The 26,124-nt window shown below is 46.9% G+C and overlaps 1 protein-coding gene across 1 annotated transcript in view; it reads left to right on the top strand.

Annotated features, from left to right (window-relative positions):
• The window catches only part of galnt9 (polypeptide N-acetylgalactosaminyltransferase 9), a 268,692-nt gene that overhangs the window by 184,400 nt on the left and 58,168 nt on the right, over window positions 1-26,124 (top strand). Inside the window, exons 7-9 of the mRNA XM_080208641.1 lie at window positions 5,352-5,537; window positions 7,904-8,041; window positions 22,205-22,300. Of these exons, the coding sequence (XP_080064767.1) occupies window positions 5,352-5,537; window positions 7,904-8,041; window positions 22,205-22,300 (420 nt within the window). The remainder of the gene's footprint in view (window positions 1-5,351; window positions 5,538-7,903; window positions 8,042-22,204; window positions 22,301-26,124) is intronic.

Consider the following 26,124-nt stretch of genomic DNA (forward strand, 5'->3'; position numbering starts at 1 on the left):
CTCCAGCTTTTGTTTTTGCCAATTATTGAAGAGCGTCGATCCGTGAGTGTAAGATCATCCCTGAAGTGTCAAATGTCAATCACCTGGCTTCAAAGTCTGTTCTGTGTCCTCTTCCAAATCTGCTTCCAGCACACAGCACGCTCAGCAGGACACGTGTGTCTGTGTTCTGGCTGGTCAGATCATTAGTAGTGCCGAGGCAGCCCGACGCGCGGGCTGTGATTCCCGTCTGGGACAATAAAGGAGCGTAGGTGTGAGGGTCAGCACACCAGGAAACAAGAGGTCTCTTCCCCCCACCCTCACCCTGTGCCCAGCATATTGGAGACACGGTTCACTGCACAGTGCAATGACTCACCGCATTATCAAAGCAAGTGAACATCTCTGAAGCACATTGTTGGGAAATTGGATTCAGCGCGCTAGCCGGAATACACAATGATCATTCCGACTGGCAGCCCTGCATCCAAACAGCGAGATCCCGGGAAAGGAAAGTGGTCTGTTCAAACTGGACTGACAGCACAAAGGAGCTCTCAATGCTTACAGTCTCCAAGGAGAGTTTATAACTGAGGCCACAAGTTATTTCTCACTGCCTGCTAACCCACTCAGAACGTGTTTGGACAATCTGGAGTCATTGATACAGGCTGTTTACCTGCTGCGAATGGGATGGGGAGCAGGTGGGATGAGGCGAGGTGTTACAGGAATGTAAATAGTGAGAAAATAGACTCCCTACAGTGCAGAAGAAGGCCATTCAGCCCATCGTGTCTGCACCGAACACAATCCCATCCAGACCCTGTCCCCGTAACCCCACAAATTTACCCTGCTAATTCCGCTAATACAAAGGGACGATTTGGCATGGCCAATCAACCTAATCCGCACATCACACACTCACACACACACTCACACTCACGCACTCACACACACACATACACACACACTCACACACACACATACACACACACTCACACACACACATACTCACACACTCACACACACACATACTCACACACATACACACTCACACACACACATACACACACACATACACACCCGCACACACACATACACACACACATACATACACACACACACACATACACACCTGCACACACACATACACACACACACATACATACACACACACATACACACACTCACATACACACACACATACACACACTCACACACGTACTCACACATACTCACACACATACACACACACATACACACTCACACATACACACATACACACACACTCACACACACACATACACACACACACACACACTCACACACGTACACACACACACATACACACACACGCACGCACACACACACATACACAAACACACACACAGCAACAGTCACACACTGATACTGACAGTTGTACCCATAGTAACACACGCACAATGACAGTCAGACACACTGGACAGTTGTGGGCAGTGGGTAACACAACATTGGTTAGAAACCAATGTTAGATGACCCTTTGTTAATGCCCTTTGAGCTTTGACAAAGGGTCATCTGGACTCGAAACGTCAGTTCTTTTCTCTCCTTACAAATGCTGCCAGACCTGCTGAGATTTTCCAGCGTTTTCTCTCTTGGTTTCAGATTCCAGCATCCACAGGAATTTTGCTTTTGTCTACATTGCCAGAGCTTCTGTCAGGGCTGACATTCGCATGAAGAGCAAAAGTTAAACTGAACAAAGTAAAATAACTTCCTAATCCAAAATTATTTGTAAAATAAGAAACAAAAATCTGACATGTAATGATTCCCATGATGTCCAAAGTGATGAGTTGTGAATATGTGAAGTTTTTATTGCAGTGTTTATGTTTCCCTGATGTATCGGGCTGGTTCTGAAGGCACGCTGCAGTGTGACAGGACACTAAAATGTGGCATTTATGTTCATGCAGTCAATTTTAAGGGTCAGATTTAGGACTTTGAATGTTAGTTTTGATAAAAGACTTGTTAAGAGATTTAAATGCCTGTTATTAGACTCTGGGAGATGTGAGTGAAGCCAGGTTGTTTATGGTCAAAGATGATCAGACATTTTGGGTGAGATAAGTTTGTCATTCATCTGAGGACGCGTGTTAAGAGTTTACTCTGTAATTTGCTTCCTGCACTTTTGGCCATTTATTGAAACCCTCACACTTGTGTACATTTGGCAGCACAGTGGCTTAGCGCTGCTGCCTCACAGCGCCAAGAACCTTGGGTCTCTGTCTGTGTGGAGTCTGCATGTTCTCCCCGTGTCTGTGTGGGTTTCCTATGGGTGCTCCGGTTTCCTCCCACTGTCCAAAAGACGTTCTGGTTTGGGTGCATTGGCCATGCTAAATTCTCCCTCAGTGTACCCAAACAAGCACCAGAGTGTGGCAACTAGGGGATTTTCACAGTAATTTCATTGCAGTGTTAGTGTAAGCCTACTTGTGTGATACTAATAAATAAACATTAAACTTAAAAACTCTATAAAGACTATCACCGGCGTTCTATCACCCAGCTTGCCACGGGAATCGGAGTGGGCGATGGGGTGGGCAATGGGAAGGTCCCTTGATCTCGAGCGGGATTTTCTGGTCTCAGGTTGAGGGAGGCCATAAAATTCCACCCCATGTGCGTACTCCAGCATCTTTAGAGCAAGAAAGTTCTAGAAGTGAGTATCTTCTGGGAGTATCACAGATATCCCACAGTGGGTTTTCCTGATTCCGTGTGGGAGATTTTGAGTTTCCTGAATGTAGCAAATAGTGGAAGATTGGACAGGGAGGAACGTAGTGTTCTTTGAAAAATAAACATATCAATTTATTCATTCTTAACGTGCGAGCGTCATTGGCAAAGCTTGGAATTTAATGTCCACCCCCAGTTACTCTTGAGTAGATGATGATGGCTTGTGCTCTTGATGTATATAAATAACTTGGATACAGGAATAGTGAGTAAAATTTCAATATCTGTCGATGTTACAGGATGCTCATGGGATAGGATTACTCTTTTCAAGTTTTATTCATGTATTTGAATCAAATGTAAAAGATTTGATTGGCCCAGAGTTGGCACATTGTGAGCAAATACACCCAAGTAGGTGTCACATAATGGTAAATTTTGTTATAACCCAGGTTCTCTAGTGGTGTCCAATGGTTTAATTGATCTGAGTTTGATTATTTGATTTGATTTATTATTGTTACGTGTATTAACATAAAGTGAAAAGTATTGTTTCATGCATACTATGCGAAGCATACTGTTTATAGAGAAGGAAAGGACAGAGTGCAGAATGTAGTGTTACAGTCAGAGCTGGGGTGTAGAGAAAGATCAACTGAACGCAAGGTAGATCCATTCAAAAGTCTGATCAGAGCGGGGAAGAAGCTGTTCTGGAGTCACTTGGTCCGTGACCTCAGACTTTTGTATCCTTTTCCCAACGGAAGGTGGTGGAGGAGAGAATGACCGGGGTGCGTGGGGTCCTTGGTTATGCTGGCTGCTTTGCCAAGGGAGCGGGAAGTGTAGATGGGATGGGAGGTTGGTTTGCATGGTGGATTGGGCTACATTCATGACCTTTTGAAGTTCCTTGCGGTCTTGGTCAGAGCAGTTTAATGTTTATTTATTAGATACAAGTAAGCTTACATTAACATCACAGTGAAGTTACTGTGAAAATCTCCTAGTCGCCATACTCCAGTGCCTGTTCAGGTACACTGAGGGAGAATTTAGCATGGCCAATCCTCCTAACCAGCACGGCTTTCCGTCTATGGGAGGAAATCAGAGCACCTGGAGGAAACCCACGCAGACACGGGGAGGACATACAGACGGTGACCCAAGCTGGGACTCGAACCTGGGTCCCTGGCACTGTGAGGCAGCAGTGCTAACCACTGTGCTACCACGCCATCCCTTTTCAACTTCAACTTTTTCAGTTTCTTTGTACTCTTGAACTTTCCATTGAGCTACTCCCTGACCCCCACCCCTGACCCCTCCCCCCCCCACCCACTCCTCCCCTCCTCCATCTGTGAAGGCTTGAGTTATTTCAATATATTAAAAATACTACATTGATGCAAGTCGCCGATGATGGAAGTTCTATACATGCTTAGATGGTAGAAATAGGCCGTTCGGCCCCTCTATTCAGTGCTACTCTTTGTGAAAGCAAACGAAAACTAACCTTGCCATTCCTGACCTCAACCTTTAACCCTGCATCTTCTATACCATGTTCTTAAAGCAAAAGTGTACAAAACGATACAACAATGGCCTTTGCTGCCAGCATGCTCTGTGGAAATAAATTGTCACTCTTCATTCATTTAATGATGATTTGAAATTATCATTGATTCTTCAGAGGAAATAACTGATTTCTTTCTTTAAAACCTCTCATAATTGAAAGGTCCTCTCTTAGGCACCTCTGTCCTCACGGATTAGTGCCAACTTGTCGGTGTAATGGAGGAGTGAAATCCAATGCATTAATTCATCTCTTGGCCGTTGACCTTATGTTTCCGCTCCTGTAATCATAGAGTGTACACTGACAGGCCTTTGGAAATGCTGCCACAGAGCTTCCAGCTTTCTGAGCTGAGTTTGAGCAGTTGCACTGTGCTTTCTGCTCCAGCACACAGACTTTGCTTCCAGTTTCCTCTGTAATGAATTCAGCGAGGGAAAGAGGCTTTTGAGGCAGGAAGACTGGTTAAGCAAATGGCAGTAAACACCGCACTTTGCAACGTTCTGCTGCTTCCAGAGCTTAACTGTTAACCCAACTTTAAAACAAATGGAATTAATATCCAATAGTGTTTCAACTCAGTTTTTATATAAAATACAGATCTAGGATCAGGCAGTGTGAAATAATTCAAATTCCACAAAATGAGTTATTTTCATTGATTATATTTTAATAATTTTTTACACTCATAAATAAGATGGTTTTAAATCTTTTTTATTTGAGAAATATTTGACTCTAGCTGTTCAACAAGGTGTGTGTGTGTGTGTGTGTGTGTGTGTGTGTGTGTGTGTGTGTGTGTGTGTGTGTGTGTGTGTGCATATGCGTGTGTAAGCGTAAGTGTTTTGTGTTTGTGTGTGTGTGTGCATGTGCAGCAAGACCTCCCTACTTTTATATCAAAAGTGTTGTGTGTGTGTGTGTGTGTGTGTGTGTGTGTGTGTGTGTGTGTGTGTGTGTGACCACACCCCTGCACACTTGGTCACCACACAATACATTCCTCCTCCGAGTGGAACATCCCCATTCTGCCCATTCTCTGGTCGATGGGCAGTCACTTTGTGTATATGTGGGGAGGGAGCTGTCTCTCTAATCATTTTCAAAGTTTTACATAGCATTTGTGTCAAGATGATTAGCCCACGTGCCATGGAAAATGGCCCTGGTTTTTGGCTGTAATAACTCTGACAGTTGGGTTGTGAATGTACAGGTCTGGCAGTGCGGAGGCAGTATGGAGGTTCTACCATGCTCAAGGGTGGCCCACATCGAACGCACAAAGAAGCCATACAACAATGACATTGACTACTACGCAAAGCGGAACGCTCTGAGAGCTGCCGAGGTCTGGATGGATGACTTCAAGTCACACGTGTACATGGCATGGAATATACCAATCAATGTGAGTATGGGTCATACCATTAACATGTGACCTAGAGTGACCAATAGTTTCCACCAAGTTTCTAGCACTGTCGATTTTTTTGGGCACAGTAAGAAGTTTCACTCACTGGGTTAAAGTCCAACAGGTTTATTTGGAATCACGATAGACCTGATGAAGGGGCAGCGCTCCAAAAGCTCATATTTCCAAATAAACCTGTTGGACTTTAACCTGGTGTTGTGAAATTTCTTACTTTGCCCACCCCAGTCCAACACTGGCATCTTCACAATACAGCTGTACAAGACTTTAGTAAGGTCACATTTGGAATAATGCATAAAATTTTCGCCACCCTGTTAGAGGAAGGATGTTATTAAACTGGAAAGGGGGCAAAAGAGATTTACAAGGATGTTACTGGGACTGGAAGGCTTGAATTATAAGGATAGGCTGGGACTTTTTCCCAGGAACGTAGAAAGTTGAGGGGTGACCTTATAGAGGATCATAAAATCATGAGGGGCATAGATAAGGTGAATAGCCAGTTTCTTTTCCCCAGGGTAGGGGAAGTCCAAAACTAGAGGGCATAGGTTTACAGTGAAAGGGGAAAAGTGAAGAAGACATTTGGTACAGTTGCTTTCTTCTGAGTACAAGAGTTGAGATGTTATGTTACAACTGTATAATAAGAAGTCTCACAACACCGGGTTAAAGTCCAACAGGTTTATTTGGAAATACAAGCTTTTGGAGTGCTGCCCCTTCATCAGGTGATCATCACAAAAGCTCGTGATTCCAAATAAACCTGTTGGACTTTAACCTGGTGTTGTGAGACTTCTTATTGTGTTTACCCCAGTCCAACGCCGACATCTCCACATCACGGTTTTACTTTTGTTTTTGGAAGGTGATCGGAGGGGTGCTATGCATCTGTTAGGGAGACTTATTAGGAGCCAGCAGAAGCATACACAATCTCCATTCAGTTTCAGGAATCCGCAGGTTAGATGACTGAACCCGTGTCTTGATCCCAATCTCAGTACACCTGACTAAAGCTTTTCCTTTCTCGAGTTCAGTAATCGACAGCCTCGCTGCCAAAGATCTCACACTCAGAAAGGACAAATGTAAAATCAATTCGTCATATGATCCAATGTGGTAGCTGGTCAACTGGCTGGAAAACCAAGATTAAAAGTGCCCAAATCTGTCGAAATCTGTGATTCCTAATTTAGTGGCAAGAGAAAAAACTCACATTGTCAATACTGTAAACTAGAAACAGCCACATTGCAGTGGCATGGTGACACAGTGGTTAGCACTGCTACCTCACAGCACCAGGGACCCAGGTATGATTCCTGACCTCAGGTCACTGTCAGTGTGGAGTTTGCACATTCTCCCCGTGTCTGCGTGGGTTTCTTCCGGGTACTCCGGTTTCCTCCCACGGTCTGAAAGACGTACGGGTTAGGTGGATTGGCCGTGCTAAATTGACCCTGGTGTCGGGGCATTCGCAGGGTAAATATGTGGGGTTACAGGAATAGGGATCTGGGTGGGATTGTGGTCAGTGCAGACGCAATGGGCTGAATGGCCTCCTTCTGCACTGGAGAAATTCTATGATTCTATGATCATTCTTAGGTTAATGTGAGGGTGGTTGCTATGGGGTCCAGGATTGCAGGAATGTGATCGTATTCGGTCATCAATGAGCCAACTAAAGGGATGAAGCCACCTCAATGAAATCACCCCTAGGAGACTGGCAGTGAAACTTAATGGTTTCAAAAATAGTCTCAATATGACCTGCTCACACACCAGGCTGAGACTGTTCTTTGAGGGAGCAGGGTTTCCGCAGGACAGTAAGAACAGAGAAAATTACAGCACAGAAACAGTCCTTTCAGCCCTCCAAGCCTACACCAACCATACTGCCCGACTGAACTAAAACCCCCTACCCTTCCGGGGACCATATCCCTCTATTATCAACTTTTCATGTTTTTGTCAAGACACCCCTTAAAGTCACTATCCTATCCGCTTCCACTACCTCCCCCGGCAGCGAGTTCTAAGCACCCACCACCCTCTGTGTAAAAGAACTTGCCTCACACATCTCCTTTAAACCTTGCCCCTCGCACCTTAAACCTGTGACCCTGGTAACTGACTCTTCCACCCTGGGGAAAAGCTTCTGACTGTCCACTCTGTCCGTGTCCCTTCTAATCTTGTAGACTTCTATGAGGTTACCCCTCAACCTCTGTCGGTCCAGTGAGAACAAACCAAGTTTCTCCAACCTCTCCTCATGGCTAATGTCCTCCATACCAGGCAACATCTTTTCTGTGCCCTGTCCAAAGCCTCCACACCCTTGTCACCATGGGCTCAAGGCCCTCCTCACCTCTGTGCTGTCGGATTCTCTAATCCTTCTCACTTTATGTTGACAGAATCCGGGGGTTGATTTTGGTGATGTGACAGAACGAGTGGCACTGCGCAAGAGGCTGAACTGTCGGAGTTTCAGATGGTACAGAGACAATGTCTACCCCGAAATGCGGATTTACAACAACACCATCACCTACGGAGAGGTAACCTATCGCAGCAGAGAGAAACGGTACAGGCACATGGGGGAAACCATTTTACTTCTAACAGCTAGAACTTGCACTGAGGCCAACCCCTGGGGGGACTTCTAGTGGAGAGCAATTAAGGTGGGGAGTCTGATTGAGGAATCTGTTATAGAGATATTGCACAGGTCTGTCACATAAGCAGAGATTAAGTGGGTTAGAATTATATTCACTGGAGTTTCACAGATTGAAAGAGGACCTCACAGAAACTTATAAAATTCTAACAGGATTAGCCAGGGTGAATTTAGAAAGAATGTTCTCAGTGGTGGGGGAGTCCAGAACAAGGGGTCATTGTTTCAGGCAAAGGGGTAAACTGTGGCACAGTGGTTAGCGCTGCTGCCTCACAGCGCCAGGGACCCGGGTTCGATTCCCAAGTTGGGTCACTGTCTGTGTGGAGTCTGCACATTCTCCCCATGTCTGTGTGGATCACCTCTGGGTGCTCCGGTTTCCTCCCACAGTCTGAAAGAGGTGCCGGTTAAGTGCAATGGCCGTGCTAAATTTTCCCTCAGTGTACCCGAACAGGTGCTGGAGTTTGGTGACTAAGGAGTTTTCACAGTAGTTTCACTGCAGTGTTAATGTAAGCTGACTTGTGACACTAAGGACTGAGGTGAGGAGGAATGTCTTCACCCAGAGGGTGGTAAATATGTGGAATTAATATATGCCACAGAATGTAGTTGAGGCCTGTACATTGTGTGATTTCAAGAACTTAGGTCTAGTTCTTGGGGCTAAAGGGATCAAGGGATATGGGAGGAAGGGGAGGTGGGGGGGCCATCAGGATATTGAATTCGATGATCAGCCATGATCAAAATGAGTGGCAAAGCAGGTTCAAAGGGCTGAATGGCCTCCTGCAGCTTCTAGTTTCTATGTTTCTATGTAAATGCTGACTGAGAAGTGATCTCTTTGAAGATCATCTCTTAAAATTTGATTTCTCACAACAATGTGAGATGTTCTTGGATCTTAATTGATGTCAACTCTTTGCTTCCGGACGACTGAATTCAAGTTTTAAAACTGTACTGACTGCAGCTGTAACTAAATTCTCATGTGGTCCATTACTGAGGGGGTGCTGCATTGTCGGAGGTGCCTTCCTTCTTTAAGTTGAGGTGTTAAACTAAGGCCCGGCTCAGACAGATGTAAAAGGTCCCATTGTACTTCTGCAAAGTAAGGCAGCATGAAGTCAGAGTGGTTAGCACTGCTGCCTCACAGCCCAGGGACCTGTGTTCGATTCCTGGCTTGGCTCACTGTCTGTGCGGAGCATGCACATTCTCCCCGTGTCCCCATAGGTTTCTTTCCGGTGCTCCAAAGATCTGCGGGTTTGGTAGATTGGCCATGCTAAATTGCACCTGAGTGTAATGGGGACAAGATAGCATAAATGCAAGAGGTTATGGGGATAGGGCCTTGGTGGGATTTGGTCGGTGCAGAGTTGATGGGCCGAATGGCTTCCTTCTGCACTGTAGGGATTCTATGATTCAAGAGTGGGGGAGTTCTCCCCAGTGTCCTGCCAATATTCCTCAACCAACATCATATAAACAGATGATCTGGACATCATCACCTTGCTGTCGTGGGATCTTGCTGTGCACAAGTTGACTGCTGTGTCCCTACATTACAACAGTGACTGCACTTTGGAAGCGTTTCAATGATTCTAAAGAACTTCAGGGCACCTTGACGTCATGAAAGGTGCTATAGAAATGCAAGTTTTCTTTGTATTGGGAATTGAACTCCTGTTTCCCAGATTATAACTCCAGAATGAAGATGGTGAACAAAATGCAGACACAACAGATCTTGTTCTTTGGAAACAGGGCTGAAGACGAGTTTGAGGAGGTTTGTTTGCAGTTTTTTATGCCAGTTTGTTAGGTCCCTCAGTCCATTCTTTCCAGCTCCTCACCATAATCACAACTGATGTGATAAGTAATCAGACTACACGCTCTGTCTAACCCACTGCTCACTCACCCGGTGCCTGTTATATTAACACTGATTGAGTCGTTCATTAATGTGCTCTCCGATTTCCCCTCCAGTCACCTCCCTCTCCGCAGTCTGCAACTGGAAACTCCTCACACTCACGTCCTCCCATTCCACAGTCCGGGAAAACTCGGAGCACAATGAGAGGTGCGTCGCAATTGGGTCGGTCCGGACAATTTTAGTCTTCCAAAGCTGAGAGTAGAATCAGGAGTGAGGAGAGGCTGGTGGAATCTTGTTGAGATGAATCACAGAGTCCTGCAGTGCAGAAGGAGGCCATTCGACCCATCGAGACTACACAGACCACCCATGCTTTATTCTCGTAACACCACATATTTACCCTGTTAACCCATTGACTAGAGGGTCAATTTAGCATGACCAATCGACCTAACCCACACTTCTTTCTGACAGTGGGAGGAAACCGGAGCACCCGGAGGAAACCCATGTAGATACGGGGGGAATGTGCAAACTCTACACAGACAGTGACCCAAGCCGGGAATGGAGCCTGGGTCTCTGGTGCTGTGAGGCAGCAGCGCTAACCACTGTGCCACTGTGCTGTCCCATGCCACGAGATGCCCTAGGCATTTTGACAAGTCTTTAACCCACTGACAGGGTGGTGTATTGCTAACATTCCACCATTCTCTCACTAAGGCAGGAATGTGTGCCTTTCGTTTGGTCATTTAACCCTACTGCAAAAAGGACTTTCCATCCGTTACTCTGGTACCGGATGTGATCTGTTGTCTTCTGGAAGATTTGTTGAACCATGCGTACATGAGAGACTGCATGTTGTGGCAAAACAACAAGAACCCAAACTTCTATCGTGCTTTTCAACCTCAGGTTTATCCCAAAGTGCTTCACAGACAACGATAACTTTCCAAGTGTGTTGCTGTTGTAAAGTAGAAAACACAGCAGCACGGTGGCACAGTGGTTAGCATTGCTGCCTCACGGCCCCAGGGACCTGGGTTCGATTCCCAGCTCGGGTCACCTTCTGAGTGGAATCTGCACATTCTCCCCATGTCTGCGTGGGTTTCTTTCCATTGTCCAAAGATGTGCAGGTTAGGTTGATTGGCCGTGCTAAATTGACCCTCCTGTTAGGGTAAATATGTGGGATTATGGGGATAGGGCCTGGGTGGGATTGTGGTCCTCGGTGCAGACTTGATGGGCCGAATGACCTCTTTCTGCACTAAAGGGATTCTATGATTCCAATTTGTGCACAGCAAGCTCCCACAAGAAGCAATGTAATTCATGGCCAGGTAATTTGTATTTTGGAGTGATCTTTGCTGAGGATTAAGGATTGGAGAGGGTAATGGGTACAACTCCTCTGCTTGGTTTTAAAGTAATGTCACGGGTTAGCGAGTTCAAGCATTCAGACAGAATTCCGATTCTCCTCAGTTACTGCAAATCTTACGGAGTAAGTTCTAGACGTCACACCTTCGAAAGAGTTTATTATCCTTGAAAGGAATGCAGTGCAGATTCACCAGGATGTTCCCAGGGCTTCAAGAGGAGGCAGTATTGTAGTGATGTTGTCACTGGACTAATAATCTGGATAACCAGGATAATGCTCTGGAGACCTGGGTTCAAATCCCACCACACCAACTGGTAATGTTTGAACTCAGACAAAGGCTAATAATGACCATAAAACCATTGTCAATTGCTATGAAACCCATCTGAATCACAAATCTCTCTTTAGGGAAGGAAATCTGCCATCCTTACCTGGTGTGGCCTGCATGGTCAGCACTGCTGCCTCACAGCACCAAGGACCTGAGTTCAACTCCTGACTTGGGTCATTGTCTGTGTGGAGTTTGCATGTTCTCCCCGTGTCTGTGTGGGTTTCCTCCAGGTGCTCCAGTTTCCTCCCACAGTTTGAAAGATGTGCTGCTTAGGTGCATTGGCCATGCTAAATTCTCCCTCAGTGTACCCAAACAGGCACCGGAGTGTGGAAACTAGGGGATTTTCACAGAAACTTCATTGCAGTGTTAATGTAAGCCTACTTGTGACACTGGTAAATAAATAAATAAAGATAATGTGACTCCAGACCCACAGCAATGTGGTTGACTCTTAGAAGTGCCTACAGTTGAAGAGTGGGCAATAAATGCTGGCCTAGCCAATGATGCCAATTCTGGACTCCACACTGCAGGGAGGGTGTGAAGGTTTTGGAGAAAGTGCAGAAAAGATGAATGAAAATGGTTCCTGAGATGATGACTTCATTTATGAGGGTAGATTGGAGACATTAGGATTGCCGTCATTGGAGAAAAGAAGGCTGAGAAGAGATGTGGTAGAATGTTCAAGATCCCTTGTAAAAGGATAGAGGGCACAGATTTAAAATAATTAATAAGGGAATTAAAAACGGTTTGCAGGAACGTTTTTTCACACAGCGAGTGGTTGGGGCCTGGAATGCATGGCTGGAGAAAGTGGAGGCAGATACATCGGAGCATTCAAAAATGGATTAGATAATATCTGAATGGGAAGAATGCACAGGGTCATGGGGAGAAGGTGGGACAATGAAACTAGGTGAGTTGCTCATTCGGAGGGCCAGTGCAGATATGATGGGCCAAATGGCCTCATGCACCATGACAAACCTAAGATTCGGCCATTCTGAGACGCTGGAGTTCCACGTAATCATTTTAAATCACAGCTTGATAGAATTTTGGTAGCCGAAAATATTATTTGCTTTGATTTGATTTATTGTCACATGTATTAGGATGCAGCTATGACTATGACACTACAATCTGCACTCTCCCCTTTCCTTCTCTATGAATGGTATGCTTTGTCTGTATAGCACAGAGGCAGTGATGTAATGGTAAGAAACAATACTTTGATTCGACTGGATTTGATTTATTATAGTCACATGTATTAACATACAATGAAAAGTATTGTTTCTTGCGCGCTATACAGACAAAGCATACCATTCATAGAGAAGGAAAAGAGAGGGTGCAGAATGTAGTGTTACAGTCATAGCGAGGGTGTAGAGAAAGATCAACTTAATGCGAGGTAGGTCCATTCAAAAGTCTGACGGCAGCAGGGAAGAAGCTGTTCTTGAGTCGGGTGGTACGTGACTTTTGTGTCTCTTCCCCAATGGAAGAAGGTGAAAGAGAGAATGTCCAGGATGCGTGGGATCCTTAATGATGCTGGCTGATTTTCTGAGGCAGCGGGAAGTATAGACAGAGGGTCTGATTTTTACCATTTTCATTCTAAGTGCTGAATCTCGGTGCAATTCAGATCCGACTTAGAAATCTGCTTTCAGGCTCCCCCCCCATACGCACTCAGCCCAAAAAAAGCCACAGGTCTGAATCGTGCAGGGGGCTTATCACATCCGAAATGATCGGAGCTCTAACTTGCGCATGCGCAGTTAGAAAAAAATTTGAAAAAGCGCACCTGTGTCAGATCGCTCCCAGGCCACAGAAAGCAGAGCAAGCGGCCTGGGAGTGAAAAGCGGGAGCGATGGTGCACACGCACATTACTGTCCCCCATATCCCACCCATATACCCATTCCTACCCATATCCCACCCTTAGCCCCAACCATTCCCCATCATTTCCCATCCAGATAAATAAAACCCACCCACATTCCACCCATACCCTATTCATATCCCACCCATCCCCATCCATATTCCACCTATATCCCATCCATTCCCCACCCATATCCCACCAATATATCCATTCCCACCCATAGTCCATAAGAACATAAGAAATAGGAGCAGGAGTAGGCCATCTAGCCCTTCGAGCCTGCCCCGCCATTCAATAAGATCATGGCTGATCTGTCGTGGCTCAGTTCCACATTCCCGCCCTCTCCCCATAACCCTTAATCCCCTCGCCTATCAAAAACCTATCAACCCGCGTCTTAAAAATATTTAGCGAGGCAGCCTCCACCACTTCAACGGGCAGAGAATTCCAGAGATTCACCACCCTTTCAGTCAAGAAGTTCCTCCTCAATTCCATTCTAAACCGCCCCCCCTTTATCTTGAGGCTGTGCCCTCTAGTCCTACTGTCCTTTCTGAGCGGGAAGAGCCTCTCCACCTCTATCCTATCCATCCCATTCATCATCTTATACGTCTCAATGAGATCTCCCCTCATTCTTCTAAACTCTAACGAGTACAAGCCTAGTTTATTCAGCCTCTCCTCATAGCTCAACCCCCTCAACTCCGGAATCAGCCTAGTGAACCTCCTCTGCACTCCCTCCAAGGCCAAAATATCCTTGCGTAAGTACGGCGACCAAAACTGCACACAGTACTCCAGTACTCCACCCATTCCCCATCCATTTTTCATCCATACACCCATTCCACACCCATATCCCACACACTCCCCACCCATAAATCCATTCCCCACCTATAACCCACCCATGTACACATTCCCCACAAATATACTACGCATATCCCACCCATTCCCCACCAATATTCCACCCATTTCCCTTCCATTCCTGAACCATTCTCCACTCATTTCCTGTCCAATCTCCACCTGATGGTACAGAGTGAAAGTTTGCACCCCCCCCCACCCCCGCTCCTCCCCTGCCCCACCCCCCCCCGACGCCTCACCATGCTGGTAACTGATGGAGAAACCACGGAGAAGCGTTTGCAGGTTATTGCAAAGTTGTGTTCTCCCCTCTGACGCTTATTTTCCCCCTTGGCCCATTTTCAAAGCGATCGATTGCGAATAAAATGAGCACAAAGTCTGTACAAATCCTGTTGTGGTTTTCAAATTAGCGGATCCACCTTCTTTTACTCATCTGATAGCTATCTGAACATCGGAGTGAAACACAGCGCACGGATGTGTGGGCAGAAAAATTAATCAGCTCATTTCCCATGGCAGCTGGATTTGAAATTCGAATTGTTCTTGTTGTAGAATTGTCATCAGAGTCTTTAACCTGCAGCCCACACATCCGATTCCAGTGGATAATGTGATGAGGTTGTGTTCTCCCTCACCAACACTACAAGCAATGAGGCACTTTGTATCTCTGGAGGTTGGCTACTTCAATGGGTTTGGTGGGACAGGAAGAGAAAATCCTTTGTGTTTTGGGTAGAAGGACACAAGAAACAATATAGACTTTGAAAAACTCTCATCATTGTCATAGTATGGGAAAATAACAACAAATCTAATCCCTTTTCAAGCATTGCAATGTAGCTTTATTTTACTTATTTATCCACAGGGTGCGGACGTTGCTGGCTCAAATGTTACTTTCCACTTGTCAGAGGAGACAGTGGTATTGATGCTGGACTAATAATCCAGAGACTCGTGGCAATGTTCTGATAAAGTAGACATGGAGCGGATGTTTCATCTTGTGGGGCATTCTAGGATGAGATGCCATAGCCTGAGGATAAGGGGCAGCAAATTTAAAACAGAATTGAGGAGAAACCTTCCCCCAAAGGGTTCTGAATCTGTGGAATTCGCTACCCCAAAGTGCAGTGGGTGCTGGGTGAGTGTATTTAAAGAGGAGTTAGACAGGTTTTTAATTGGTAATGGGTTGAAGGCAGGAAAATGGGGGTGAGGAGCATATCAGCCACGATTGAATGGCGGAGCAGACTCAATGGGCCGAATGGCCTAATTCTGCTCCTATATCTTATGAATTTATGAACCTGGGTTTGAATCCCACTGTGGCAGATGGTGAAAATTGAATTCAATAAAAATCTAGAAGTAAAAGTCTACCACTAACCATGAAATCATTGTCGATTGTTGTAAAAACCTATCTGGTTCACTAAAGTCTTTTCGGGAAGGAAATCTGCCATCCTTACCTGATCTGGTCTAGATGTGCCTCCAGACCCACAGCAAGTGGTTGACTCCTAAATGTCCTCAGAGACGGGCAATAAATGCTGGCCCAGCCAGCGACGCCTACATCCAATGAATGAATGAAAAATTGTCAGCACAAACCTGAATATTGTCCAGATCTTTCTGAATTTGGACACAGGCTGCATTTTTCTGGCCAAAGGTGGACCTGCTCCCAGGATCCAGAACTCTACCCCTCAGGAGCTGCTGGACAGTCAGAGCACAGGAGCCCTTCATTGCTCAGCAGCACCAAGGGGTGGGGGGGGAGATGGTGGCTGCTGCCGGTACTACACCACCCAAGACCAGGGATTGCTAAGGGACCCAGGTCAATGTTGAGTGATGGCGAGAAGAGAGGCGGAAACCATAGGCTGGGGGTCAAGGGGGAGAGAGGGCTGACAGCAAGGGCCAGGGTTGACCCTCAAAAGGCCTGCTTTGAACCTTTTAAAATAAAAACCAACTACTGTGAGTGAAAGATAAATCCGTACATCTTCCAAAGCCAGGTTTGGTGGTTGGCTGGCTCTCTACAGGGGAACTGAAATAGCAAAGGATTTTCCTGAGAGACCAATGTCCTTAGAGTAACCTGAGGAGAGCTTTCAACTTTTCACTGGACTTGCTAAAAATGCTTCCATCTTTTTTTTTAAGCTTTATGCGTTCAGTGTGATTTCTGATCCCAGTTCCTGAATTAAACAATGTTAATTACGCAAAAGAACAAGAATAAACTCTGTCAGCTTTGCGAAACAGTATAATTTCCCCATTCAGGCCCTGGTGCCAGGAAGTACATGGGGATGAAATACAACATCATTAGGCACTGAGTAAAGTCCCCTCCACTGTATCAGAGAGACTTTCTCTTAAACTCAACACCTTCCCTTTTTGATTTGATTTGATTTATTATTGTCACATGTATTAACATACAATGAAAAGTATTGTTTCTTGTGCTGTACAGACAAAGCGTACCATTCATAGAGAAGGAAACAAGACGGTTACAGTTATAGCTAGGGTGTAGAGAAAAATCAACTTAATGCGAGGTAGGTCCGTTCAGAAGTCTGACAGCAGCAGGGAAGAAGCTGTTCTTGAGTCGGTTGGTACATGAGGATGGCACGGTAGCACAGTGGTTAGCACTGCTGCTTCACAGCTCCAAGGTCCTGGGTTTGATTCTCGGCTCCGGTCACTGTCTGTGTGGAGTTTGCACATTCTCCTCGTGTCTGCGTGAGTTTCCTCTGGGTGCTCTGGTTTCCTTCCACAGTCCAAAGATGTGTGGGCCAAGCCATCCTAAGAAATTGCCCATTAGTGTCCAGGGTAGTGGGGGTTAGTGGGTGTAATATGTAAGGATATGGGGCAAGCCCTGGGTGGGATTGTGTTTGGTGCAGACTTGATGGGCCGAAGGGCCTCTTTCTGCACTGTAGGGTTCTATGTGACTTCAGACTTTTGTATCTTTTTCCCCGACAGAAGAAGCTGGAAGAGAGAATGTCCGGGGTGAGTGAGGTCCTTAATTATGCTGGCTGCTTTGCTGAAGCAGCGGGAAGTGTAGACAGAGTCAATGGATGGGAGGTTGGTTTGTGTGATGGATTGGGCTACATTCACGATTTTTTGTAATTCCTTGTGTCTTGGGCAGAGCTCCCTGAGCTTCCCACCGTGAAATTCCTGTTTTGTTCAACAGCATGCACCACAGAGTGGTACCACATACGGAGGCTATTCACCCATCGTTCCTGTGTCAGCACTTTGGAGGAGCTATAACGTTAGTCCCACTCCCCTGTTCTTTCCCAAAGCTCCTTAATCTCCTTTTGAAAGTTCCCATTGAATCTGCTTTCTTTTTATTCAATCATAGGACATGGGCGTCGCTGGTTGGCCAGCATTTATTGCCCATTCCTCATTGCCCGAGGGCAGTTGAGAGTCAACCACATTGCTGTGGCTCTGGAGTCACATGTAGGCCAGACCGGGGTAAGGATGGCAGATTTCCTTCCCCAAAGGGCATTAATGAACCAGATGGGTTTTTACTACAATCAACAATGGTTTCATGGTCATCAGTAGATCACCCCCCTAACACTAGGGTCAATTTAGCGTGGCCAAACCACCTAACCCGCAGATCTTTGGACAGTAGGAAGAAACCGGAGCACCTGGAGGAAACCCACGCAGATGAGGGGAGAATGTGCAGACTTTACACAGATGGTGACCCAAGACTGGAATTGAACCTGGGTCCCTGGCGCTGTGAGGCAGCAGTGCCAACCGCTGTGCCACCCGTTCACCCTTTCAGGCAGTGCCTTCCAGACCACAACAACTAAATGCGTAAAAGAATTTACCTCCATCTCTCTTGCCAATCATCTGAATTCTGTGTCCTCAAGTTATTGATTTTTCAGTCACTCGAGTCAGTCTCCCCCTATCTACTCTATCAAAGCCCCCCATGATTTTGAGCACCTTTACTTAATCTCCCTTTAACCTTCTCCGCTGGAAGGAGAACAATCCCAGTCTGTCTATTTTTCCAACCTAACTGAGGTTCAGTGAGATGGATGGAGAGATTGTGGCTGGAATTTGACCACTTTGCCTGCTCCAGAATCGGGGTGGGCGAGGTTTACAGAACAGCTTTCTCCAATGGCCTTGGGTGGGATCTTCCAAGCCTCGGACAGGTGAGGTGGTAAAGTTCCGGCATGTGTTTCAAGTTGTGGGGGAGATCAAAATAACGGGGCAATGGACATAAACTAGTCCGTAAGAAATCCAAGGGGAATTCCAAAGAAAATCCTTCATCGAGAGAATGGAGAGAGTGTGTGAGACTCACTCCCCCCAGGGAGTGGGGAGAGTGTGGGACTCACTCCCCCAGGGAGTGGGGAGAATGTGGGACTCACTCCCACAGGGAGTGGGGGAGAATGTGGGACTCACTCCCACGGGGAGTGGGGAGAATGTGGGACTCACTCCCACGGGGAGTGGGGAGAATGTGGGACTCACTCCCCCAGGGAGTGGGGAGAATGTGGGACTCACTCCCAAGGGGAGTGGGGAGAATGTGGGACTCACTCCCAAGGGGAGTGGGGAGAATGTGGGACTCACTCCCACGGGGAGTGGGGGAGAATGTGGGACTCACTCCCAAGGGGAGTGGGGAGAATGTGGGACTCACTCCCACGGGGAGTGGGGGAGAATGTGGGACTCACTCCCACGGGGAGTGGGGGAGAATGTGAGACTCGCTCCCACAGGGAGTGGGGAGAATGTGGGACTCGCTCCCACGGGGAGTGGGGAGAATGTGGGACTCACTCCCACAGGGAGTGGGGAGAATGTGGGACTCACTCCCACAGGGAGTGGGGAGAATGTGGGACTCGCTCCCACGGGGAGTGGGGGAGAATGTGGGACTCGCTCCCCCAGGGAATGGGGAGAATGTGGGACTCGCTCCCGCAGGGAGTGGGGAGAATGTGGGACTGGCTCCCACAGGGAGTGGGGAGAATGTGGGACTCACTCCCACGGGGAGTGGGGAGAATGTGGGACTCGCTCCCACAGGGAGTGGGGAGAATGTGGGACTCACTCCCACAGGGGAGTGGGGAGAATGTGGGACTCACTCCCACGGGGAGTGGGGAGAATGTGAGACTCACTGCCACAGGGAGTGGGGAGAATGTGGGACTCGCTCCCACAGGGAGTGGGGAGAATGTGGGACTCGCTCCCACAGGGAGTGGGGAGAATGTGGGACTCGCTCCACAGGGGAGTGGGGAGAATGTGGGACTCACTCCCACGGGGAGTGGGGAGAATGTGGGACTCACTCCCACGGGGAGTGGGGAGAATGTGGGACTCACTCCCAAGGGGAGTGGGGGAGAATGTGGGACTCACTCCCACAGGGAGTGGGGAGAATGTGGGACTCGCTCCACAGGGAGTGGGGAGAATGTGTGAGACTCGCTCCCCCAGGGAGTGGGGAGAATGTGGGACTCACTCCCACAGGGAGTGGGGAGAATGTGGGACTCACTCCCACGGGGAGTGGGGGAGAATGTGGGACTCACTCCCACAGGGAGTGGGGAGAATGTGGGACTCGCTCCCACAGGGAGTGGGGAGAATGTGTGAGACTCGCTCCCCCAGGGAGTGGGGAGAATGTGGGACTCACTCCCACAGGGAGTGGGGAGAATGTGGGACTCAGTGCCACAGGGGAGTGGGGAGAATGTGGGACTCACTGCCACTGGGAATGGTTAAGGTGAATATTGTTGAGGTATTTAAGGGGAAGCTAGATAAACATGTGAGGGAGAAAGGAATAGAAGGGTCTGCTGATTGAGATGAAGATGGGGTGGGAGGAAGCTTGTTTGCGGAATAAACCCCAGCCTGGACCAGTCGGGCCTGTTTCTGTGCTGTACATTCAAAGAACAAAGAAAAGCACAGCACAGGAACAGGCTCTTCAACCTCCAAGCCTGTGCCGATCATGACGCCCTAACTAAACTAAAAAAAATCTTTGCCCTCACTCAGTCTATCCCTTTATTCATGTACCCATCCAGATGCCTTTTAAATGTTGCTGGTGTGCCTGCTTCCAGCATTTCCTCTGGCAGCGTGTTCCAGGCACCCACCACTCTCTGAGTGAAAAACCTCCCTCGCACATTTCCCTTAAACTTTCCCCCTCTCAGTTTGAACCTGTGCCCCCTTATAATTGACACTTTGACCCTGAGGAGAAGCCTCTGACTATCCACTCTGTCTACACCCCTCATCATTTTGTAGACCTCTACCAGATCTCTCCTCATCCTCCGTCTTTCCAGTGAAAACAATCCTAGTTTATTCAACCTCCCCTCATATCCGACACCCTCGAGGCCAGGCAACATGCTGGTGAACCTTCTATGCACTCTCTCCAAAGCTTCCACATCCATGTAGCAGTGTGGTGACCAGAACTGCACACAGTACACCAAACAGGGCCTAATCAAAGTTTCATACACCTGCAACATGATTTCCCAACTCCTGTACTCACTGCTCCAGCTGATGAAGGTTAGCAAGCCATATGCTTTCTCAATCACCTTGGCCGCCTGTGTTGCCAATTTTAGGGAATGTAAGGTAATTGGATATAATCCTCCACAGCCTTTCCTTGTTTTGATAGGCTGCTCCACAAGAAGCGCATTTTCTTCCACAACCTCACAAAGATTGGCACGGTGGCACAGTGGTTAGCACTGCTGCCTCACAACGCCAGGGACCCGGGTTCGATTCCCGGCTCGGGTCACTGTCTGTGTGGAGTCTGCATTTTCTCTCCATGCCCGAGTGGGTTTTCTCCAGGTGCTCCGATTTTCTCCCACAGCCCAAAGGATGTGTGGGCTAGGTGCATTGGCCATGCTAAATTCTCCCTCAGTGTATCGGAATGTGGCAGTTAGGGGATTTGGATAGGCTGAGCGAGTGGGCGAGGACCTGGCAGATGGAGTATAATGTTAGCAAGTGTGAGGTTATCCACTTTGGTAGAAATAATAGTAGGAGGGATTATTATTTAAAAGGCGAAAAGCTGCAGCATGCTACGGTGCAGAGGGACCTGGGGGTCCTTGTGCACGAATCGCAAAAACCCAGGCTGCAGGTGCAGCAGGTGGTCAGGAAGGCGAATGGGATGCTGGCCTTTATAGCGAGGGGGATTGAATATAAAAGCAGGGAGGTCTTGCTGCAACTGTACAGGGCACTGGTAAGGCCGCAGCTGGAGTACTGTGTGCACTTTTGGTCGCTGCACTTGCGCAAGGATATATTGGCCTTGGAGGGAGTGCAGAGGAGGTTCACTAGGCTGATACCGGAGATGAGGGGGTTGGACTATGAAGAGAGACTGAATAGACTGGGTCTGTACTCATTAGAGTTTAGAAGGCTGAGGGGGGATCTTATAGAGACGTATAAGATAATGAAGGGGATGGATAGGGTAGAGGTAGAGACATTCTTCCTGTTTAGAAAGGATAGCAGGACTAGAGGGCACAGCCTCAAGATAAGGGGGGGATGCATTTTAGATCGGAGTTGAGGAGGAACTTCTTTACTCAAAGGGTGGTGAATCTCTGGAATTCTCTGCCCGTTGAAGTAGTGGAGGCTGCCTCGCTAAGTATATTTAATTCACGGCTAGATAGGTTTCTGATAGACAAGGGAATTGAGGGTTATGGGGAGAAAGCGGGAAAGTGGAACTGATCCACTTCAGATCAGCCATGATCTTATTGAATGGCGGAGCAGGCTCGAAGGGCTAGATGGCCTACTCCTGCTCCTATTTCTTATGTTCTTATGGATTTTCACAGTAACTTCATTGCAGTGTTAATGTAAGCTAACTTGTGGCACTAATAAATAAAGTGCTGAATGTTTCTGGTGAACAAATTTATTAATTTTATTTTTTACTGGATAAGTGCAAAGAGAGCAAAATGGAATGACCAAAGGAGCAGTCGTGAACTTTAGCAGGAAGGCCTTTCATGGTGTGTCAATAAGGTATGTGTGTGGCTTGAATTTAATCTGGAATTCTTTTCCATCCAATAGGTACGAAACAGCAAAGCGAGTGGTTATTGCTTAGACCAAGGCTCAGAAGAGGATGACAGAGCCATTCTATATCCATGTCATGGTATGACCTCACAGGTAGGAACACCCTTCCATACACAGATCTTATATATGATCCTTTAGAGATGTGAACCAGAGCCAGTATCTAAAGCACTTCACTCAATCTCTGCGTTACCTGGTGGCAAAGATATTTTCACAGGCATCTCCTACAATGTGTTCAAACTGGATATTTTGCATCAGGCTTCATTCCAAAGCCAGTCATTGCACATTATAAAAACTATTGCAAACACATTTGGCCAAACAGACAAAGAAGATACCAGCTGGTTTGTAAAGCCAGCCCCTCAAACTTGTATGGAGTGTGGGGGAAGGGGGATGTTGCAGTGGTAAGCGACAGGGAAGGGATGTGTCCTGCGGAGTGACAAGACAGATGGCAGGGGGATATCCCCAGCTGGGCTTGCACTCCAAGAGCTCACGCCATTATCACGGACATGCTGTTAACAGCGTCCCTCAGGAACCATGAGCTTGTTGAGGGTGGAGGGTGCACAGTAAATGGTGCACTCAACAAGGGAGTAGGGACAAGCAGCTCAGTACTACACTGGAGGGGGACACCATAAGACCGTTACACCATAAAACATAGGAGCAGAATTAGGCCACTCGACCTATCGAATCTGCTCCACCATTCAATCATGGCTTGTATTTTTCTCATCCCCATTCTCCTGTCTTTTCTCCTGCCATAACCCCTGATTAATCAAGAACCAATCTATCTCTGTCTTAAAGACACTCAATGACCCGGCCTCCACAGCCTTCTGCGGCAAAGAGGTCCACAGATTCACCACCCTCTGGCTGAAGAAATTCCTCCTCACCTCTGCTTTAAAAGATGACCCCTTTAGCCTGAGGTTGTGCCCTCTGGTTCTAGTTTTTCCTACCAATGGAAACATCCTCTCCATGTCGCTCGCAGAATCCTGTAGGTTTCAATAAGATCCCCCCCCCCGCCCATCCTCCTAAACTCTACACTATCTGAAGAGGAGCAAGGGAGTTCTCCACCATCTCTTCCACCATCTTTTTTTCCCCTTTTTCTGACATAAACATCAAAATAATTAACGCGGTGCCTTTCCTGTTATAAAACACCTCAAAACTCATCACGAGAATGTCACCAAATAAAATGTATCACCAAACCACATCAGGAAATGCCGGGACAACGGATCAGAATCTTGGTCAGAACGGTAGTATTTTTCCGTGATGTCTCGAAGGAAGAGATAAAGAGGCAGAGAGGTTTCGGGAGGGAATTCCAGAGTTGGGATTCCGGCAGCTGAAGGCACGACCGCCAATGGTGCAGCGATCAAAGTGGAGGATGAGCGAGAATCCGGAGTTGGAGAAGCTCAGAGATCTCGCAGTGTTGAAAGGTTGGAAGAGGTCACTGAGATAGGGAGGGGAGGTGGTAAGGCCATGGAGGAATTTGAAAAAGATTTGATTTGATTTATTATTGTCATGTGTATTAGTATACAGTGAAAAGTATTGTAAGTACAAAGCATACCGTTCGTAGAGAAGGAACGGCGAGAGTGCAGAATGTAGTGTTACAGTCATAGCTAAGGTGCAGAGAAAGATCAACTTAGTGCGAGGTAGGTCCATTCAAAACTCTGATGGCAGCAGGGGAGAAACTGGTCTTGAGTCGGTTGGTACATGGCCTCAGACTTTAGTATCTTTTTCCCAAAGGAAGAAGGTGGAAGAGAGAATGTCCAGGGTGCGTGGGGTCCTTAATTATGCTGGCTGCTTTTCCAAGGCAGTGGGAAATATAGACAGAATCAATGGATGGGAAGCTGGTTTGGGTGATGGATTGGGCTACATTCGTGACCCTTTGTAGTTCCTTGCAGTCTTGGGCAAAGCAGGAGCCATATGGAACTGTGATACAACCAGAAAGAATGATTTCTATGGTGCATCTGTAAAAATTTATGAGAGGTAGCTGACATGCCAAATTTCCCTAGCCTTCTGAGAAAGTAGATGCGTTGGTGGGGCTTTCTTAACTGTAGTGTCGGCATGGGGGGAACCAGGGCAGGTTGTTGGCGATCTGGACACCTAAAAACTTGAAGCTCTCGATCATTTCAACTTCATCCCCACTGATGTAGACAGGGGCAGGTGTGAGAATGTCGTGTTGTCAAGCAAGGAGTCCATGTGGGTTCGTGGGACAGGCAGTGAAATTTTGGATTAATCACTGCACTCAGAAGTCTGCACATATGTTGCAGGGATCGGTGCTGTCACCCCCCATTGTGTGTGTTTCTGTTTGCTAATGTTTTCACCAACTCTGGCATCTTCATCATCTGTTGTGGGAAATGTTGAGAATAATGTTTATACTGAGTCTAAATGTGTTCATTTCCTGTAGCCACATCCTTCAAATAATGTTCCGTTTAAAAAAATAACTTCAATGTTCATGGAATGTCAGCGTTACTGATGTCAGGATGGGGAGAAATGTGGGATAATTTCTCCCTTCTCTCTCACCTCACTTCCAACCACAACCAAATGCATTTTTGAGAAATGCTTTAACCTTTTGAGTGCTGTAATCTGAACAAACACTCACAAAACCAGTAAGATTCAATTAAAAAGAGGATAAATCTTACACAAAACCCAAAATGTTATCTCAGCAAATGTCTACTCCTCATTCTCTCTCTCTCGCACATTCACCCACTCACACACTCCTACACGTGTATACACATACACATACACACATAAACACACACACGTGCACATACACACATACACGTACATACACACACCGACACACATGCACATACACGCCCTCACACGCATGCACGTGCACACACATGCCCACACACACATGCATACACACACATGCATGTACACACACACATACACACACAGGCATACACACATACACATACACACATGCACATGCTCAGGAACACACGTACGTACACTCACAGGCACACATGCACACGGACACACACGAGTACAGACATGCACACACAAACACATGCAAACACGCAAAGATGATTGTCAAAAAAAGGGTAGTATGCAATTTGACAAGAGAGTTCAAAAATCACTAAATCAATATTCATTAGTTGCTGAAGTAGTTGATGCCAAAATATTGAATGTATTCAAGAAGTGGCTGGTTATAGCACTTGGGACGAATGGGATCAAAGGTTATGGGGTGAAAACAGGATCAGGCTATTGAGTTGGACGATCAGCCATGATCATAATGAATGGCGGAGCAGGCTCGAAGGGCCAGATGGCCTTCTCCTGCTCCTATCTATGTTTCTAAGTTTAATACTCGCATTAGCCATGTAAATGCCTTGGTATCATTATCCATTGCCACATAACATGAAATGAGTGGTGGCCATTCACACCTGGTGGTGCAGATCCCACGTCTCAGGTAACCGTTGCAGTTTGTGTAAACACCCAGACAATAGTAATTGCTTACTCCACAAGTGATCTGATACATCTTGATCTCTCTTAAATGGAAGATCCATTTAAATGAAAGCACATCTACATTTTCATGACTTTTCAGAGACATGTTCGGACATGAAGTTCATCGCTGCCTGTACAAAAACCACAAAAGAAGCCACCTAACCCCTGGAGCCTATTTTGCCAAGGAACGGTGTCCATTTTCCATAATGCCTAGAAATTGAGGCTGGATGGGAATGTCCGTGGAAGGGCCTCAGTTGGAGTAAGGGTGGGATGGGGATGGCTGGCTGAGGCCTCATTTGTCCCATTGTAAAACTGCACAGATGTCAGGGCAGACAAGAGCTCTGTAGGCAGGTCATGCAAGGAGATTGATAGTGTGTCCACAAACCTGCTGGCAGGGGAATGTGATCCTGGTTATGGGGAGAAAGCAGGATTAGGCTATTGAGTTGGATGATCAGCCACGATCGTGATGAATGGCAGAGCAG

This window comes from Carcharhinus amblyrhynchos, chromosome 20 (genome assembly GCF_965287045.1).
Source record: "Carcharhinus amblyrhynchos chromosome 20, sCarAmb.v2.hapA, whole genome shotgun sequence".
Classification (NCBI taxonomy): domain Eukaryota; kingdom Metazoa; phylum Chordata; class Chondrichthyes; order Carcharhiniformes; family Carcharhinidae; genus Carcharhinus; species Carcharhinus amblyrhynchos.